The 19,746-nt window shown below is 37.9% G+C and overlaps 1 protein-coding gene across 25 annotated transcripts in view; it reads right to left on the bottom strand.

Annotated features, from left to right (window-relative positions):
* The window catches only part of ABI3B (ABI family member 3 binding protein), a 244,785-nt gene that overhangs the window by 97,844 nt on the left and 127,195 nt on the right, over positions 1-19,746 (bottom strand). For 19 of the 25 annotated variants that reach the window (XM_011734009.2, XM_011734020.2, XM_011734013.2 and 16 more), the window contains exons 11-19: positions 18,036-18,110; positions 17,193-17,267; positions 16,015-16,086; positions 15,491-15,565; positions 4,792-4,857; positions 3,570-3,644; positions 2,956-3,030; positions 1,680-1,754; positions 511-582 (exon numbers count right to left, since the gene is read on the bottom strand). In XM_011734009.2, coding sequence (XP_011732311.2) covers positions 511-582; positions 1,680-1,754; positions 2,956-3,030; positions 3,570-3,644; positions 4,792-4,857; positions 15,491-15,565; positions 16,015-16,086; positions 17,193-17,267; positions 18,036-18,110 — 660 coding nt within the window. The remainder of the gene's footprint in view (positions 1-510; positions 583-1,679; positions 1,755-2,955; positions 3,031-3,569; positions 3,645-4,791; positions 4,858-15,490; positions 15,566-16,014; positions 16,087-17,192; positions 17,268-18,035; positions 18,111-19,746) is intronic. The other 6 variants (XM_011734023.2, XM_071092516.1, XM_024791442.2 and 3 more) reach the window with 2 other exon arrangements.

Raw genomic sequence — 19,746 nt, 5'->3', positions numbered from 1 at the left:
AATATTTCCAGAATCTGTCACTTTGAGCCTGTCTACCTAAACACATTTTAATAATTAAAAAAACTACTCTAAAAAAAAATTCACCAATAGGTATAATGCTATGATCTGAAGCATAAAGTAATTCTACTAACATTACAATTAAAAGTTGTTTTTCCAAATGAAGTCTCAAGTTGAACTTGAGAGTCTTACTAAAAAATAAAAGAAAAAGAGAACTATATACAAGATTCAACTTCAAATACAATGACTGGATAGATGACAAGGAAGCAGCAATGGTTCAAAGGCTGGCACAGAATGACATCTGACGGCTGAGTTCAGATCTACTAACTGTCGGGCCAGCTAGCCACAACCACAATAGCCATGGAGTTGGTGCACTCTCTGAGATGGGCCACACTGTTCAAATGAGCCATTCTGAATCTCTTAATAGCTAACAGACATTACATAAAAGCTGGGGTACTGGATTTTCGATGGTGAAATGAAGCAATACATCTACTAAGGACATATCATTATTACCCGGTGTTGTCCATGTAGGTTCAGGGCTTTTAGAAATTTTAGGTGTAATTGTTCCAGCACTTGTGGTTCTTTCTGGTGATGGAAAGGAAAAAAATATTGAAATATCCTAGAGACAATAAAAAGATATCCTCTAAAGAGGAACTAAATGACCCGTTTAAAATCCTGCCATATTTAGTAGTCAAAGTATACAATGAGTAAAAGTTTTGAGGAAGAATTTTTAAACTGTCACAGCAGTATACATCATACAAAATTACATTTATCTTATAATGGAATAAGCAAAGCCCAGGTGGTAAAGCATGATTCTGAGTATATTGTTTGATAATGAAGAATTGACCTCCAGGGTTAATAAGCATCTGTACCACCCAAACTCTGTGCTATAATACACGTTATTCCCTTCTCCTTTTCTTCTAAATCCTACATGTATTTTGGGGTCTGCATCTTCAACTCTTTCTTTCTTGGAGCACTTACACAAATATTATAGTCTCAGAAACAAGTTATGTAAACGTATGTTGTGCTGTCATTTTTATGTTTTATCTTCTCAAAGTTATAATCTATTTGAGTCCTCTCTAACTCAGCCATTGCCCTGGTGAAAAATTGGAAACAGAGTAGGTACCAAAAAAAAAAAAAGAACCATCACCCTAATGAACATTATAATAAACATGTACACCAAAAAACAAATTACATGTATTACCCTGTATTGCTATGAGTTTGACTTGTTTCTAGGTTTTTACCAAAATTCACATGCAAAAATATAATTATCAGTAAACCCCTTTTGGAGACATCTGAGTTTTGTTATTTTGCATCATTAATTATTCATCTTTAGTTAATCTCAAATTTTGTAAAGAAACTAACCTATAAAATATATCCTTTTTTTTTCTTGAGATAGGGTTTTGTTCTGTTGCCCAGGCTTGAGTGCACTGGTGCCATTATAGCCCACTGCAGCCTCAGACATCTGGGCTCAAGCAGTACACCATGCCTGGCTAATTTTTTGAATGTTTTTGCTCAGGCTGGTCTCAAACTCCTGGCCTCAAGTAATCTTCCTGCCTTGGCCTCCCAAAATGCTGGAGTTGCAGGTGTGAGCCACTGCACCTGGCTATCCTTCTTACTATAAGAAGATGGACATCGTCTATCTGGCATTACATATCACACAAGGATAAAGAGACATTTACCAGGTTTGGTTCTTGGCGGTTTGGGCCGGGGGCGTCGTTTAGGTGTAGAAGGGATAGATGTAGTTTGCTGGGGAGCTGAAAGAAGATTTAATATCGCTTTGATACATGATAGTTTTCAGGGGTCAATCAGGTTGTGCCTGTAAATTTGCAAACCTCAAGTGCAAGAACTGCTTTATATTTCCTTGTATCCCCAGAATGCCCAGTACACCTTATTTTATACATAGTTGGTGCTCAATAAACAAGCAGTGACTGGGACAAAAGGTATACAATTTCTACATGAGAATTGAAGATATACATTGTTCAGTTCAATGTGCCAGAAGTGAGCACCCTTGAGGCATTTCAGAACACAAGGTACAATTAAGAACTCAAAAGGATGACATTGAATAGCAGGAGAGAAGCACAAATAATGGAAATGTGGAACTACTTTTTTGTTGTTGAGACAGAGTCTCACTCTGTTGCCCAGGCTGGAGTCCGTGGTGCAACCTTGGCTCACTGTAACCTCGGTTTCCCAAGTTCAAGCAATTCTTGTGCCTCGGTCTCCTGAGTAGCTGGGACTATAGGCGTGCACCACCACACCCAGCTAATTTTTGTATTTTTACAAGAGATGGGGTTTCACCATGTTGGCCATGCCGGTCTTGAACTCCTGTGATCTGCCTGCCTTGACTTCCCAAAGTGCTGGGAGGTGTGAGGAACCACATCCGGCCCAGACACCACACCTGTAGGTGTGAGGCACCACATCCGGTCCAGAACTTTAATTCTGTAGCTCTTTACTATCCCCACCAAGAGTTAATGAACTTTGCTATTTCAGTAATTTTCCATTATAAAATGTAGGTTGCGCTACCTCTCTTTATCCATCTTTCTTCAACTTGTCCAAGACTGCAAAGCCTACTGGGTGCTCCCTATACTTAGACTACTTTGGGTAAAATACTTTGATCAAATGGTACCTAGGTGTGCTAAGTATAAGGAATGTATTTTGAAATAATTATCTATAATTCTGCTGCTATTTTCCAGCTGGCAAAGTTGAAAGAAGAGTTGGAAGGAAACAATTCCTCAAAATATATAGACATCAGGATTGTGAAAATTCTTTAAGGACAATCGTAAGGCTAAGTATGATAGATAAGTCAGATTCTTGGAAGAATTTCATGGTAGAGACTGGAGGGAAATATTTAGCAAAAACAAACAAAAGAAAAACAAACAAAATTCTGAAATGACCAACATGACTTGTCACATTACCTGTTTCGTCAATGCATATAACTACATAAATGTCATTAGTTACCAGCTGTTGTAGGTTGCATTTCTGGACTGGTAAAGATTTCCAGTTTCTGAGGAACAAATGGTGTTTCTCTTGGAGCTGAAAGCACAAACACCCCATCCCATTGAATAATCCCAGTTAAAATGAGGTATTTGAGGAATTTTAACATGCTTTTAGATGGTATAAAGCACATGCCACAAGTACATGATTAAAGATGAAAAATGCATGTAGTCTTGAAAGCTAGTGAATACAATTCTGATTGAAAGTAGGGAAAAGGCTGGAATGATGCTTGTTCAGTAGATGACTTCAGGCAGACTTGATGCATGGAAGTAAAGTGACACAGGCCACAAACATGTGAGGTGAGATGGTGCAGGTGATGACGTCCATGCAGTTTTCAAAGCTTTCACAACTAAAAGGATAGGGAAAATATTATCTATTACAGCTCAAAAAAAATAAAATAGAGCCCTAAATGGAACATAAAAGGTGGCTGTATTTAAAAATATAGAGATGTGTATATTAAGAAATAGGATAGACAAATGATTAGATGTGATGGAATGAAATGGTCATTTGGAAGAAAGGCATTCACGTGAATTTTTTTGATGGAAAATAAAGTATGATTTTTCTGTTAAAAACATTACCCAGTGTTGCCCTTGGCTGTTCAAGAGTTCTAGAAGTTTTAGGTGGGACAGAATCCAGAATACGATCACTTGTTGCTGTTGGAATAAATGTCAACATTTATAAAAGCAGTAGAAGGCCCCAGGAATAAAATACAAATTCATGAGTAATAAATTATGCCTCATATGAGGGAAAACATCAAGAATACTTGAGGGATTGCTGGCCCACATTTTAAAACTAGTGATACATTAGGAGCTGAAGATGAGCTCACTTTAAAAAACATACATACTTTAAATATTAGAAACCATGATTAAACAGTGTTTTGTACATTCAACTGGTTTTCAATGGGTTTTTCTGGTTTCCCCCATTTTGTTTCATAAATGCTAACTGAACCCACCGCTGACATTCTATTTCATTGTTTCATTTTCTGCTCTTTAAAATTATTCATCTTTATTTAGCGTGACACAAATAATGTTATACATCCAAAAATATCAGACATATATCTATACCTGGCAGAAACCAGTCTTACTCCCTTTGAATCTCCTACAGCACCCAGTTTAGTAGGTGTTTGATAAACATTTGCTGAAAGGAGCTGTCGGACTGAGGTAACTCACTATAGATGGGTCAGTAATATTAATGCCAAATATTAGACCCAAGTGAACTGCTACAGTCAAATGAATTATGTGACTGTTCTACAGCAAGATTTCTCACACTAGCACTATTGACAATTAGGGTCAAATAATCTGTGCTGTGGGAGGCTACCCCACGTACCGCAGGGGTTCAGCACCCCCCCAATCTCTACCCACTAGATGCTAGTAGTGCTTCCCCAAGTTATGACAACCAAAAATGTCTCAACATTAGCAAATATGCTGGGGAAGGGATGGGAGTAGAAAATTACCCCCCATTTGAGAACTACTGCTCTAGACAAGACCCTCTATAAACTCAAAGACCTTTTTATGATGATTCTGAACAATACAGTGATAAGCTACTACCTTACTTTTCCTCAGTGGCAACCAAATCTCTCTGCATCTCCCTTATGTGACAGAGCTTATTTACTGAGAGATGTCAAGAACTAATCACTCTATGGGAGGAGTGGGTAGAATACATCTCCCTGACACAGGTGGAAATTTCTCCCATGCAGATCTCCAGAGGGCACAGTTTTCCACTCTGCAAAAAACTAGAGGAAGAACCACCAAGTGTTGGAACACCTGGGATCCAAAGACAGAATTGAGAGGCCGGGTATACCTGTGTAGGGCTCTGATATCTCAGGCTCATCTGATGTTGTAGGGCTTGAGAAAACATCATAAGTTGCTTTAAAAAAAAAAAAAAAGGCAAAACAAGAGAGGTTAGTTTTGGTTAAATTTGATTAATATAGAAAGATTGCAAGACATGTTGTAATGCTGGTTGAAGGACAGTTTTATGTAGGTGCTGGTGCATTTTGGCTCCAGGCTGCCAGCCTTGTCACTAACATGTAAGCAATCACCGAAACTCGTCATGCAGGATTTTATATAGTGAGCCCTGATGCTGGCCTCCAGGGTGATGAGAACATAGTACTATATATTTATAATTATGCAGTGCCAGCTGTAAATCAAAGAGCTGCAAAGATTATAAACATAAATAAAGTCAGATGGCAGTTTGGGGAGAGATTTCTAAAGAAGGAAACAGCAGTCCCATTGAGGTGATTTGTCCAAGTCTTAGTCTTTCTAGACTAAGCAATAGTAAAAGTTTAGTAAAAGTTACTGTTATGATATCTTATGTTTGGACAGCACTTCACAGTTTGCAGAGACTTTCTCATACATCAACTTATTGAACCCTCTTAACATCCCTGAGAAAGAGGTGAGGTAGACAGTAGCCCCACTTTATAGATAATGAGAGGTTATCTCCATTTTCTAGATAATGAAGTTGAGGTTTATAGCATGAAGACATCTGCTAGTGGTCACACACTGAAATTGTCCTATCCAGTGTATTTTCCTCTCCTTCAGCAGGACCAGGAACAGCAGGCCTAAAACCAGGATTCTCTTTTGGCACCATCCCCTCCTGACATGTTACCTAGAGGCAGCTTTCTGTACTTCTCCATGGAGCCATGAGCCTTTCTTGAGTTTGGGTGAGTTTAAAGATAAATTTTCTATTCTATATGAGGGAAAGTAGGATGAGCTTAAACATAAAGATTGAATTATTTTAATATGGGGATAATTTTCATGTTCACATAAGAGTTGAACCTGCAAGCAAAAACAGCATAACAAAGTGTTCTCTTTCACATGCAAAGAGCTGTTACTATGGTCACGAGGAATATAGAGAACGCATGAATTATTATGAGGTAGATGTTGCTTTTCTTGCTCATTCAAAATGGCGGCACAGAAATCAAGAAAAAGGGAGTTCACAGGAAGACGCAGTCATTGGGGTTACTTGTAATTCATTGGCAATTTAATGATTTTGAACCACTGCTGGTTGAAGCTGTAAGAAAGATAATATCAGACCATGTGACATCCTCTGGAAGTAGACAGCATTTATATTGTGCTACATACTAAAGAGGCAGGAAACATTGCAATGTGTGAAGATGAATCTACTGTTTCACAAAATCCCCAAAAATAGCAAGAATATTGTGAGTTAAAAAATGCACACATTCTGAGAATGCATCTATTATACTGTAATGTCAAGTTTCTTTAGCCTTGCTGTAATTTGAAAAGGTCAGATATGAATGACTAAGTTTTTTAAAGATCAAAAGTGCCAGTAATTTCTGACATGCTTACTTTCAGCCAATTTCAAGTTATGGATCTAGCAAGACCAGCTCTATCGCCTACAAAATCAAAAAAACTTTGCCAACTTGTATTTAATCCTCTCACGCTAGGTAAGAAAATATGAGTTAATGGCTTATTTATTTCTATTGTTGCTTTTGAAAAATGTTATGACTGTCTTTGTTATCCTAACTCCTAAAGCTCCCTTCCATCTAGTGACATTGGACCAATTTTCCTACAGTTTGTATTTATGATATTTACTCAATTTTTTAACTTATTTTTCATATTTACAATTTCTTTTTAATCAGGAGGCTCCAAGCCAGGCATCCATCTCCCCTCGTTATTCCCAGAAGGCACTCACAGGGGAAAGAAGCCCTTTTTCCATCATCCCCTGGCAATTGTGGCTCAAATGGGGAAGTTCCCAATTTTCAGGGATCCCTTAACTTCTAAACATTTTATCAAATACACTTAAGACAAAAATAAGACATTTGCCAGCACACTTTGTTTTTAATATTTCTATTTCTGTAGTTTCCAAGAGTAGGAAAGAAAAAGAGTGCTAAAAAGGCACACATGCCACTAAAAGTTATATGTTGTTTCGTCAGCTTTAAGCAGCATACCACACCTCATTTCATTTATGAGTTAAACAAGATCTTTTGATTCAGAAGTAAAGAGATTGCCTGGGCGTGGTGGCTCATGTCTGTAATCCAAACACTTTGGGAGAGGCCGAGGTGGGTAAATCCCTTGAGGTCAGGAGTTCGAGACCAGCCTGACCAGGAGAGTGAAACCCCGTCTCCATTAAAAAAAAAAATACAAAAATTAGCCAGGCTTGGGGTGGTGAGTACTTGTGGTCCCAGCTACTCAGGATATCTTGAGAATATCTTGAACCTGGGAGGCAGAGGCTGCAGTGAGCCAAGATCACGCCACTGCACTCCAGCCCGCACGACGGCAAATCCATCTCAATAACAACAAAAAAGTAAAGAGATGCCAGGGGGAGAGTCCAGTGTTGAAATAGAGTTCTTTGAAAAGCTCTCTAAAAATCAACAGCTCTTGATTTCTTTATAAAACCCTTCTATATACATGCCTATACCTGAGAAAAACTCATGAAATTGTTAGGCCTGGTTTCTAAAAGCTACACTAGCTATAAAATTGGTAAGTAGTCAAGTGTTAAGGGAGAACCTTTCTGTATGGTAGCCTGTAAATTGCCATGCATTATTACTTAGAGGCAAACTTCTATCACTATGCTTATCGTAGTGGGTGAAATGCTACAGCTATATGACATTAAGCAGTATTCCTGATTTTGCATTCACAGAACATACATGGGACCAAAAGTTGTAGGTTAAATCTAATGTAACAAAATAGATAATTCAATTCACAGGTTATAAAAAGCAATATTAGTTTATTTCAAAAAATAGTAATGACTTACAATCATGATAACTAAGTTTTACTTTCAGAGTTTCCAGAGGAAAAAATAATATGAAATAACATGCACTACCATTTACTCTATACCTTCTTAAAACTACTTTCTTAAATTAGGTTTTTATTTTATTTTTTCTCAAGATGGAGTCTTGCTCTGTCACCCAGGCTAGAGTGAAATGGCACGATCTCAGCTCACTGTAACCTCCGCCTCCCAGGTTCAAGTGATTCTCCTGCCTCAGCCTCCTGAGTAGCTGGGATTACATGTGTGTGCCACCACGCCTGGCTAATTTTTTGTATTTTCAGTAGAGACAGGGTTTCACCATGTTGGCCAGGTTGGTCTCGAACTCCTGGCCTCATGATCCACCCACCTTGGCCTCCCAAAGTACTGGGATTATAGGCATGAGCCACTGTGCCCAGTCCTAAATTATGTTTTGTTGATAATACATTTTAGTTTTACTTTGAAAAACTGACTAGATGCAAAGTCCCCAGTAAAAATGCCCTGATATTGCTCTGGAAAACGCAAGCCATTTCAAATGATCAAGACTTTATCTTACTCAAATTCTCTGAATATTAGTAACTATGTGAAAACTTCCTTTTTAACATTAACTCTTAGACAAAAGACCTCACTAATGGAGAAATTGTATCTATCATGCTCATTATGCTTGTCATGACTTAATCCAAAAACTGGTACATGGTGGATACTCAGCAGAATTAATCTGCAAAATGTCCATAACAATAAATAATAACAGTGAGTTTGACAGTTGGGTAGCGTAAGCTCTTAGTAAGGATAACCTTCTGGCTTAGTTTGGAGAATAAATGAAAACATGTCCTTTAATTATGTTATGATGTGCAAGTGTGTGCGCATACAAATCTCTTCCTCTACTTCACAAATACCTGGCATACACTTGTGTAGACATACCCTGTCATGGAAATGGAATTCTAAAAAAATATATGAAGGAGCAATGAGAAAATACAGCAAGTAGCTAGAGAAGAAAAACAATACCACACACAGAGTTCTCAGTACCACTTAAATACATTGATAATGCTTTCTTCAGTCAGTGGAAAAATAAATATCTTTCTAGTTGGCCCTGAAATTTGTGAAAATATTGCCTGCAAGAAAATATTCATTAAAATGTTCATGAAATAAAATTAAAGGCTGAAGATATAAATCTCTTCAAAGCCACAGTGAATCTACAAACCATCTGCTATACCTGAAATCTGTTTTGCTGTTCTCAAAGCATCAACACCACTACCCACTCCTTCGTTTTCTCCTCTTTTGAGCTCAATCCAGTTGGGTGGGCCAGATCTGTGCTAATCAACACCCTACAGGGCAGACAGATAATAAATGAGCATGTCCTTATGTGTTTACTTCTTTTTAACCACTCTTAACAACCCGCCTGCTGCCAAAACTTCCTAACCATTCTACTACTCCTTGGGCATGCTGATGGCTGCAGCTTTCAAGCCTTGAAATGATACATAGGGCTCAATACATATGCAATTTACTCTAGTTCTACAAAGTACTGTAAGAATTTAACACTGAAAATAATTAGTGGTGACCTCCTAAAGGAAGCTCCCAAAGAAAAATCTGATGGAAAAACTGAAGCTGACCATGCTTGGTTCTCTCCATCAAGGAAACTCTCTGCAAGATAACTGTATATGGTTCAAGAGGAAATTACACCAGAAGCAGCAGCAGCTTAGTAACAAGTAACAGTAAAGCTGGAGTAACATTTGATTTTTCTGGACACTTGGGAGAACAGGCAGGAGGATTTCCTAAGGATGAAAATAAACACTTCAAATTAATGGGTTTGCAACCATTGTCTTTATTTGCTTTTGAAACTCTCCTGGTACTCAATGATGGTCTTTTAAGGTTATGATTAAGTAAATTAAGGAGGCTTAACAGCCTCATGGCATTATCAAACTAGAAACAAAAAGCTCATTCCACATAACTCCCCAACCCATTTTAAGTCTTTAGAAGTCATGCACACGCCCATCTGTGGGATGATAAATACATGGCATGTATGCTGCTTCTCTTTCCCTGGTGCCCCAGAAAACACAGCAAGTTGATAGTGACATTATTTTGCTTATTGATCCAAGAAGGACCTCAGAGTCCAGTTTATGGAGTGATTCATGCTGCCACCATAACTGAAGAGAGAGACTATGTAATATGATTTACCATCCTCGCCACAGGGGTAAGAGGTCATGAGGCTATTCCCAAGGGGTGGCACGACCTCTGAGTAAATACTGCATGTCTTTTCCATTCTCAAACTTGTTTTTACAAGTGAAATGAAGACCCATAGATCATTTGGTATGATTGTATTTATATGAGCTTAGAGTTTTTTTTTCCTTCTCTCCTCCTCCTTTATCTTTTATTAAATAATTTAAAAGCAGAATTGCTATTATTGATTATATGTAGCAATTCAGGAAGTTGGGATAAACAGTATGATGTGAAGGGGTGGCAGCCAATGCAATATTTCATTGTATTAAGAAAATGAAAACAAGGCATCCCTTTATATATTGTGCATTGTATTAAGTAATTTATACATTATTTCTAAGATGTAACTATCTGGTGAAAAATTTATACCTCATTTCTATTTTATAGATGGAACAAGTTATTTAACTGGTAGTTGAGCTGGTTATTAACCTAGCTCTATCTCACCTTAGAGCTCACATATTTGTGATCACATTCACAATGAGAATAAGCTTCAGGGACTGGCTGGCCTCTCGCAGATCATGTGATGTTTCTTATACACCATATCTGGAAGGCACATGGCCCCAGTAATAACATTTAATTTCCTCAGTTGTAAAAGCTATTTTCAAATTTTCAGAGCAAGCTATATGTCATTGCTTTACTTTTAACTTGGGGTGGTTTATTGAATAAAAGATTAGGAAAGAAACGAATGAGCCTAATTTTTCCCCCTCTAACTCATTCAGAGTTAAGTTCCTCTTGTATCACTTTAAGATAAAAGACAATAATTCTGCCAGTTTCTAGGGACTTTGGAAGTCTCAATATGATGGTAGATAATACCCCCTTGAATCTCCCCAAAGAAAATTGCTATGCAAAGTATTGTATTCCAGTAGAGAAATGATCCAACAAGCAGGTGCACATACATGCACATGCACAATTCATCTGAATGGAAGATACTGAGAACTTTTCTAGAGCTTGCTCCTTAACAACACTGAGATTATAGTCAACTGGCTACTTTCCAATAAAACACGAAACCAATTTTATTGCATCATCAGAAAGACTGACTTTTCGTGAAATATCGTCACAAGCAGCTAAATTCTAAAGTGTGGCCAACTTCCTTTAGATACAAAATTTATAAATAATTTTATATTATGATACATAATTAGAGAAGATTTTCATGATTACCTTTATATATTTTAAGGAAAGTTAGATTTGCCAAGGGAATCAAGATCAATCAATTTCACTTCAACATACTTTATAGAAGGTTTAATGCAAAATACAATTCCAAATAATGAAATCACAAAATGCAGCACTAATGACAGATCAGGACACATAGACTGAAAGCAGGAAGAATATATTTGATGACTACACATCTCAGATTTCCTGGGATATTCCAGACTTCAAATATTCTGTCCCCGGGTTGCCAAAAACTATTGAAATGACCCAGGAATTTCAACATTCAGTGTGCAAGTTAGAATTTTCATAGAGTCTTTATATCCAAGAATGGTACAGAAATCTTTTTGAGTACACATATTCTGATTTTCTGACACAGAATATGTTGAAAACGAATCCAGAAAACGGTAAAGCAAAATAAACTTTACAAAAAGTACGATAAATCTCATTTAATGGTTGATAAAGAGAAAAGCAGCCCCTGGCATCCAGGAGCTGGTCTAGTACCCACAGGTAGGCTGTGGTGTTCTCCTGTTGAACATCAACAATTCCAAAGGACACCAGTATCAGACAAGACCACTCTGATCCTGATGGATCAAGACAGAAACAAGACCAGTCTGTAATTATGTGGCACACAGACAAAAACATGAACGTCACCCAGAGCACAAACATTACCCTCCCCGCCTTCTGGCTAATACGAGTAGATGTGGCTTCTCAACCAGTCACAGCTTTAGCTTCCCTCTGCTGGTCTTGCCTTCTAATTAAGAATTACGAAGACATTCAATCACAGAATTACTCCCACTTTCTGAATGCATCCAATTCAGAGCAAAGTTTTACTGCCTTGGACCCTTCCTTCCATCACTTAACACAAGACAAACTCTTACAATAAGTCTTTTCTATCATCTTCTAAGAGATTCCCCCAGTTTATCATGGTCTGTGTTCTCCATCGTTATAAGTAAACAGACATAAATTTGTTCAACTACAAGTGTGTTCTGCTGGTCTTTGGCTGAAAGGAATTGATATAGTAAATATAGATGCATCATACCCCAACAGAGAAAACAGAATGTGCTCATTTGGCTGTAATAATGTCATTAATATCAGCTAAAAATATTAGGTTGGTACAAATGTAATTGTGGTTTTTGCCATTAAAAGTAATGGCAAAACCATTAGAAGTGATGGCAAAAACTGCAATTATGTTTGCACCAACCTATACAGTGTTCCTTCAAAAGATACTGCAACTAAAATTGGGATTTTGTGGACCACCATTTAAACACTATCTCTACCTGTCTGTTTTCTCAGTTCTCAAAATAGTTGCTTTAGGAAGCTGTGTGAGTAATCGGAAAATAAAATACCTGTTATGTATGTTGAAACTAAATGGGAAATAGAATGTGAGTACACATGTAAATTTGCACAAAATCAAAAGAAACAAAGGCTGAAATAAAAGGCCTATATAAATATACCACTCTTTAAATCACAGATAATACATGTGTTATAAAATTTTAATTTGAAAGTTAACGTAAATTAGGAAGATGCCACAGAACACTCACACTAGAAATGGAAGCGTTGCACATTAGCAGAAACAAGAGATACTTAACTACCCACTTTGAAAAATCGATCTTGTATCGATTTGAGGTCCATGGTGCTATAACTGACTACACCCGATGATTCTTTTTTTTTTTTTTTTTTTTTTTTGAGACGGAGTCTCGCTCTGTCGCCCAGGCTGGGGTGCAGTGGCCGGATCTCAGCTCACTGCAAGCTCCGCCTCCCGGGTTCCCGCCATTCTCCTGCCCCAGCCTCCAAGTAGCTGGGACTACAGGCGCCCGCCACCTCGCCCGGCTAGTTTTTTGTATTTTTTAGTAGAGACGGGGTTTCACCGTGTTAGCCAGGATGGTCTCGATCTCCTGACCTCGTGATCCGCCCGTCTCGGCCTCCCAAAGTGCTGGGATTACAGGCTTGAGCCACCGCGCCCGGCCCACCGGATGATTCTTACCGGCACCATGTAAAAACGTTATAGACTACATCGCCAAGGTAGTGCTTCTCAAACTTTAATGTTCAATATAAAAATTAGCCAGGCATGGTGGCAGGTGCCTGTAATCTCAGCTACTCAGCGGGCTGAGGCAGGAGAATCGTTTGAACCCAGGAGGCAAAGGTTGCAGTGAGCCGAGATCGCACCATTGCACTCCAGCCTGGGTGACAAGAGCAAACTCCATCTCAAAAATCAAAAACAAAAATGTTAATGTTCATATCGCCTGGGCATCTTGTTGGAAAGCAGATCTTGTTTCAATAGATCTAGAGTGGAGCCCACGTTCTGCCTTTTCAACAAGTTCCTGGGTGATACCAAATGCTGTTGGACTGAGGATTGTGCTAAGTAGCAAAGACTTAAAAATTAACTGTTATAAGGCAGGATGGGAAGTTTCTAGGGCCAATGTTAATACGTGCAATCACATACTGTATTGTTATTACAGTTTATGACAAGTCTCAATTCTTTGTCTAGAGAGGGTTGGGAGTTCTCGTTGGAAGTTCTCTGGCAACCAAAGGTTGCCCTGGCAGTAGTGAAGCAGCTGAATAAAGAGTCAGTTTCCTGCTGCATTAGCGGCTGCTCATACTCCATCAGGGCAAAACCAGAATATGCCTTTTTTTAATTAAAGGCAAAAGAAACCTTTCCTTTATTGGCATTTCCTGTATCATCTATTTTCGTCTCATTGTAACTCTGCAACCTTCACGTCCCAACATATTCTCCCCACTCCCCAATGCTTGGTTCAACTCAAGTCTTTCTATATAATTCATATGCCAGGCATTAGTCTCAAAAATGGCTTCCTTGATGTTTTGGTTAGTTTGCTCTTGAATATTCATAGAAACCAAACAGTAGATGTTGCTTAAAAGAAAACCCAAAAGAATCCCATGTTCCCCATGTTCTAACCCAAAAGCTAAAAGATGAAAAGGATCTAAAAGTTTATCTAGTCCCCAATTCCCCAAAGGCACTTGGCTCAGGTGCTCTTGAGGGATGTGGGAGTCACAGCCAGGGCTGTCACAGTGCAGCAGGTTAAACCATCACATACGCCCCTAGACTAGTTGTTGCATCATAATTACAATGCAGCTGCACCTGGGTGATGGCTACTGGAACCAGAGGCTCAGTATGAAATTCAACTCAAAACCCAGATTTTAGACCCAGGTGACCTGGATTCCTAAAGGGGTTTTGGCACCCACCTTAGTTAATTGCACTAGAATTTTAAAGTCAGTGACTAGGAAAACCAAGACTTAGATACAGCTTGAGGATTCTCTGGATAAGCGAACAACCATGGCCAACTTTCAAGTGTGTTCCCACTTAAGGAAACTAAGGGCGACTATAATAGACATAGTCCCTTAATTTGACCTCATCTTCTATCTTTTGCTAATATCTGAGCCCATTACATATACTAGAGAAATGATAATTTCACCAAGATCTATGAGGGCTCATGCTCATCCTTTCTCACACCTAGTCCTCTGCTGGACTCTGGAGAACACCACAAAATGCTGCTGCATTTAAGTTCATTACATGAAACACCCAACTTCATTATACACTATATGATATGTACCCCAAATAAAGTCAAAACAACTAGAAGATTTTCAAAAATTAAAATACAAACAAGCAAAATGCAAAAATCATGGAAGTAATCACAAAGGATGGTTTCTGAGGTCTTCTTATAATTCTTATACGCTGAATACATTCTTTAGTTGACTGCTAGGCATCAAAAGATGTACAGAATTTTTTAAAAGAGAAAAATATTTTTTGTAAAAGAAACATATCTCAATCAATTTTAGCGGTGGAACACAAGAATTCTCAACAGGAAAAATAAAGCCAATTGCTACAGTTTGCAAAAGAGGAAACCAGTGCCTTCCAAAAGTAGAGAAAAGTAGCCATCACATGGTTATTAGGAGAGTGAGGCCTGGAACCAAGGTCTATGATTAACCGCGAAGGCCTGTGGTCTCTCCTACATATCATGCTCTACTTACAAATTTGAGAACTTAGTATACTATCTTCACTGAGTAAGCTCTTAAATGTTTGTTTATTTTGCCCAAAAGCAGCAAATATTCCCTGCAAGATAATATGAAACTCCTATTGTTAAATTAGACCCACGCTGATGTTTCTTATTTTGGTACTGCTTTCATGTCACTAAAGAGATCTCTATTAATGAGCCAGTTCGTAGTTCATGTTCTGGCCACATTTCTAAGATATTATATCCAGAAATTAGAATAGGTATCTTTAAAACATTCAAAACCGTTTTGCTTTTGTAATGGGGAAAAATGAGATTCATCTCAGTGTCAACAAATGTATTACAGGTTTTTCATTTATTACAAAGCACACTGATAATCAATTAAGGAACCCATAAAAATAAAAACAATAAGTTGCTCAATACTCCTTGTTATAATTGATTTTTTAAGAAAAGGATTTAATTACCAGTTTGAGGCTGCAGAACTTTGGAATCTTCTGATATTTTAGCTGTAGGCACAATCCATGGCTTTTCACTTGAAGCTATATTGAAAAGAAATAGAATTTGCTGAAGATTTTTTTGTTTTTTTTGAGGAGAACAAGACAGAAATAGGTTGCTGGTACGGTTAAGTGGCTACCAGAAGCCTACAATATACTAATACAATAAAAAGTCATTATATATCAGTAAGAAATCAGTACGTATCCATCCAGAGAACATTTGATTAGTGGTCAGAGAGCAGAGTTTAGTGTCAGACTGTCAACATTTTTAAGGACAAAAAGCTAAGTGGATTATGTGGAATTAAGACTGATGGATTTTACTGAATTTGTCGAAAATCCAAACAAATAGATTTATTTAAAAAAAAATCAAATCAACCACTTGTTTGCCTATCAGTTCATGAGGTTTGTAGAAATAAGATGCAGTACATGTGTCCTGCAGAATTAAGCAATCACCACCCACAGCCTTAATATTTAATTCAAGGTGCCCTTATTACCCCATGTGCCCCCAGGTTTCTCAAAAGGGAAGGGTGTTTTTGCCTCAGGAAATTCTGGAAGCCTTTTTGGAGCTGTAATGAAACACAGAAGGAAAGTTAGACAACCTGAGATGCAAGTAACAAAGATTTTTAAAATGTTAAGCTTGAAAAACAACAGCAAACACGAAAAGGCAAATCATGTTAAGAGACCATTAGCAGTATTTCTTACATCTCTGTTTCAATGTTGAATAATGTAATAAAGTTTCTTTTTCAATTTTTTAGTTAAGTGACTAAACTTAAGCTACTGTATTTGGAATCTTTTCTCCACCCTTATTAAACCAGTTTCCTGATTTCTTCAGCGATGTTTGTGTGTGTTCTTAAATATATTTCATTTACATTTAAATCAAGCCAACACATCTGAACTAGAAAATGTCCATCTGAAAGCTTTTAAAAATAGAATTTCAGTAACTACGTGGCTTTATATGTAAGCTCCTCCCCCATCTTTTTTTTTTTTTTTTTTTTTTTTGAGATGGAGTCTCGCTCTGTCACCCAGGTTGCAGTGCATGGCATGATCTTGGCTCACTGCAACCTCCACCTCCTGGGTTCAAGCAATTCTCCTGTCTCAGCCTCCTGAGTACCTGGGATTACAGGTGCGTGCCACCATGCCAGGCTAATTTTTGTATTTTTAGTAGAGACGGGGTTTCAGCATGTTGGCCAGTGTGGTCTCGAACTACTGACCTCAGGCAATCCACCCATCTCAGACTCCCAAAGTGGTGGGATTACAGGCGTGAGCCACTGCACCCCACTCTCCACTCTCATTTTTTTTCATAATTCATTCAAAAAATTCTAAGAATTCTAAGAAGTAGTCTGCAGAAATATCATAAATATATCTTCTCTGTTAAGAGTGACGAGAGTAAAAACATTTACAAAAAATACAGAAATTATCAATTTGTTCAGTGACATATTGATTCTGAATTAAAAGAATCAAACATAATATTAAAATATGATCACTTAAAAGAAAAACAACCCAACCGGAACGATTCATCATAGGGAGAGCCTCTTTGGGATCCTAAACTTGAAGACTGTGTCACCTTTAAGGGATTGGGTATAAATTAGCGTCATTAATTCACAGGATTTCTTTGAAGCATGCATACAATATCCAATGTAATAATAAAGCTGCAGTATTTATCAATTTTTACCTAGAGTGCTCAGTGGCAATTCAAACTGAGGTATTAGAACAGTTTGCAATGTTTCCGGGGTCCTTTTGCTGACAACTACAATAAAAAAAGAGTGCAGTTAGCAACTCCTGGACTTGGGATTTGATGTTGTGGCTTAACCATGATCATGCACAGCAAGCTTTGTAACAGACTCTTGTACACAGAGCAGCCAATACCTTTAATGGAAATTACAACATTCCCTGGTAAAGTTACATAGCTGTTAAAATGTGAAGGTATACATTCGAAGGGCAGTGGTGTGGCAGAGAAGATCAACATCAAATTACAGAACAAAACACATGCTGCTCCTTTTCTTCAGGGGAAAGAGAACAACAAAGCAAGTTAGATTCTCTTGGGCTAAGAAACATCAAACATGGGTGGCATGAAATTCTTATTTAAAAGCATGACACTTTTGGGGGTTCACCCCAAATTTAGTATGCACAAGACTTCCCAAAGCCAATTTAAGCAGAAAGCACAGAATCAAGACTTCCAGGTTTCCTTCATTCTCCCCCAAGATTTGGGGGTTAAAAGGCTGGTATTCTGTCTATATAACCCAGAGACTGGTTAAAAAGGGCGTTCAGTTAGCAATTAGCATCCAGATTTGCCCAGAAGTCCAGTCACCAGGATCAGCCATGTGGTTAACTCTTCAGTGGAATCTGTCCAAGAAATAGGAAGGTTAACCACTGCCAGGAAGGAAGGAAAAGGAGAAAGTGGGGAGGGAGAGAGAAGTTAAGGCGTCAGGTTTCTTTTCTGTGAGTCCTGGGAGTTATTTTCTTGTTACTTTTTTATTTTTATTTTTTAACAACAAAAAAAAGTTCTTAGAATTACCCAGTGTTGTTTCTGAAACATCTAATGCACTAGACGTAGTGGGTTTAGTGGTTCTTGGAACTGTTTCAGGAGTCTCTGAAAGGTAAAAAGCACAACTTTACAAATTAAGATAAAGTGAAGCAACCAAAGACCAGGAGACACATTTTGTTGCCTTTTAGAATAAGTAACTGATATTGGAAAGCCCATTTCTTTTTGTGTTACTATGTAAAGAGCTCCTTGGCTTGTCTCAAGTGCCTGAGCTGACACTCCTCTCCAACTGGTCCTTTCTGGGTTTGCTTTCTATCCAAAAAAGCACTCTGACCTGACTTTCATTGAAGCACTTATAAGCTTAATCATAATTTTAAATCTGCCTTTTTCTTTATCTCCAGGGCTTAGCAGAATACCTGGGGTATAGTAAACAAGCACATGATAATAGTTTATTTTTTAAATCATGTATTGAAGAATCTGAAGGATAATCAAGATAATAGTTTATTAAATGAATAAATGGGCAAATAACAGGATGACTCGGGGCTAAAAGTCTTACTTAGAGCTATCACATTACAAGACTTCACTCTTACACTGCAATGAACATACAAAGCTTGAAAATGAATTGAAATTATGATCAGAATTTAAATCCTCTGCCACAGGTTTGTCCCAAATGCTAGATTAAAGGTAATAAAAAGCTCAATTAAATAGTTTTGGAGAAATAAGAACTAAGATCACTGGGATCTGAAATGAATTGAGAGCCAGAAACCCCCAGAATGTTGCAGGGCAAGAACACAAAATAAACACAATAACCCTGAGTAATAAGTTGTGGTGTTTTCCTAAGTGTTTCTGAAGTGGAAAACTCTGAGGAGGGTTTGGCAGAGGACTAAAAAAATGTAGACTCTCCCATCAGAAATGCTGCCAAGAGAAAAAAGTATAATTGGGGAAAGTGGGTAGAATCTTTGAGGGAGAAAGGGACTTGGAGTCACCCACTGGGCCATGCCTATGCTTTTCTGGATATTGATCACATATACTGAAGTCAGAAACCATCTAGGAATTTCATCCAAATGGGTCACTCCAGGAGCTACCTCTGCTCCAAATCCCATGAAGGTGGGGATGAAAGGTCCATCTGTCTTCTTTAGAAAAGGACCATATTCATCTTGCTCTCTCAGAAATAGTCCTACTTCAAAGGATTTCTTGAAGTTATTTCACTGCCACAACAACTTTTATGTTCTCTGGAACAGTTATGAGTCCAAAAGTTTAGTAAAAGGTACATCATCAGTATTTCAAGTTATAGGATTTTGTGGACTGAAAAATTCACTTCAGATTGGAGTTACTCTGCTAAATATAGATTGTGGGGAATTCTTGCCAGATGTCTGTTTCATCGAGTCCTGGGTAAGGTGGTACTACTCTGGAAAAAACTCTAGCTCAAAGATTAATGCCCCCCCCCCCACCCCGCCAGACTGGACTTGAGTAGTTCATTCATAGAAGAAATGCTGAATGTTAGTAATGGTGATAAACCATGGAGAAAACGCTTACTGCATTAATTCTTTAAAGGGTTGTTACTGAACTATTCTATATTCTCTACACTAGGATTGCTAAAGTTCCAGAGACATTTGTTTCTAAATGATTCAAGTATTTTCATAGATATTAAGCTATGGATTTGTGAAGAATATATGGCATTTTGCTACACTGACCCCTTGTGAAAGTGTAGAAATGAAAAATGGTCTCATGTCATCATACACAA

Source organism: Macaca nemestrina, chromosome 2, assembly GCF_043159975.1.
Source record: "Macaca nemestrina isolate mMacNem1 chromosome 2, mMacNem.hap1, whole genome shotgun sequence".
NCBI lineage: Eukaryota > Metazoa > Chordata > Mammalia > Primates > Cercopithecidae > Macaca > Macaca nemestrina.
The sequence above is the reverse complement of the archived record's forward strand: the minus strand, read 5'-3'. Positions and strand labels throughout refer to the sequence as shown.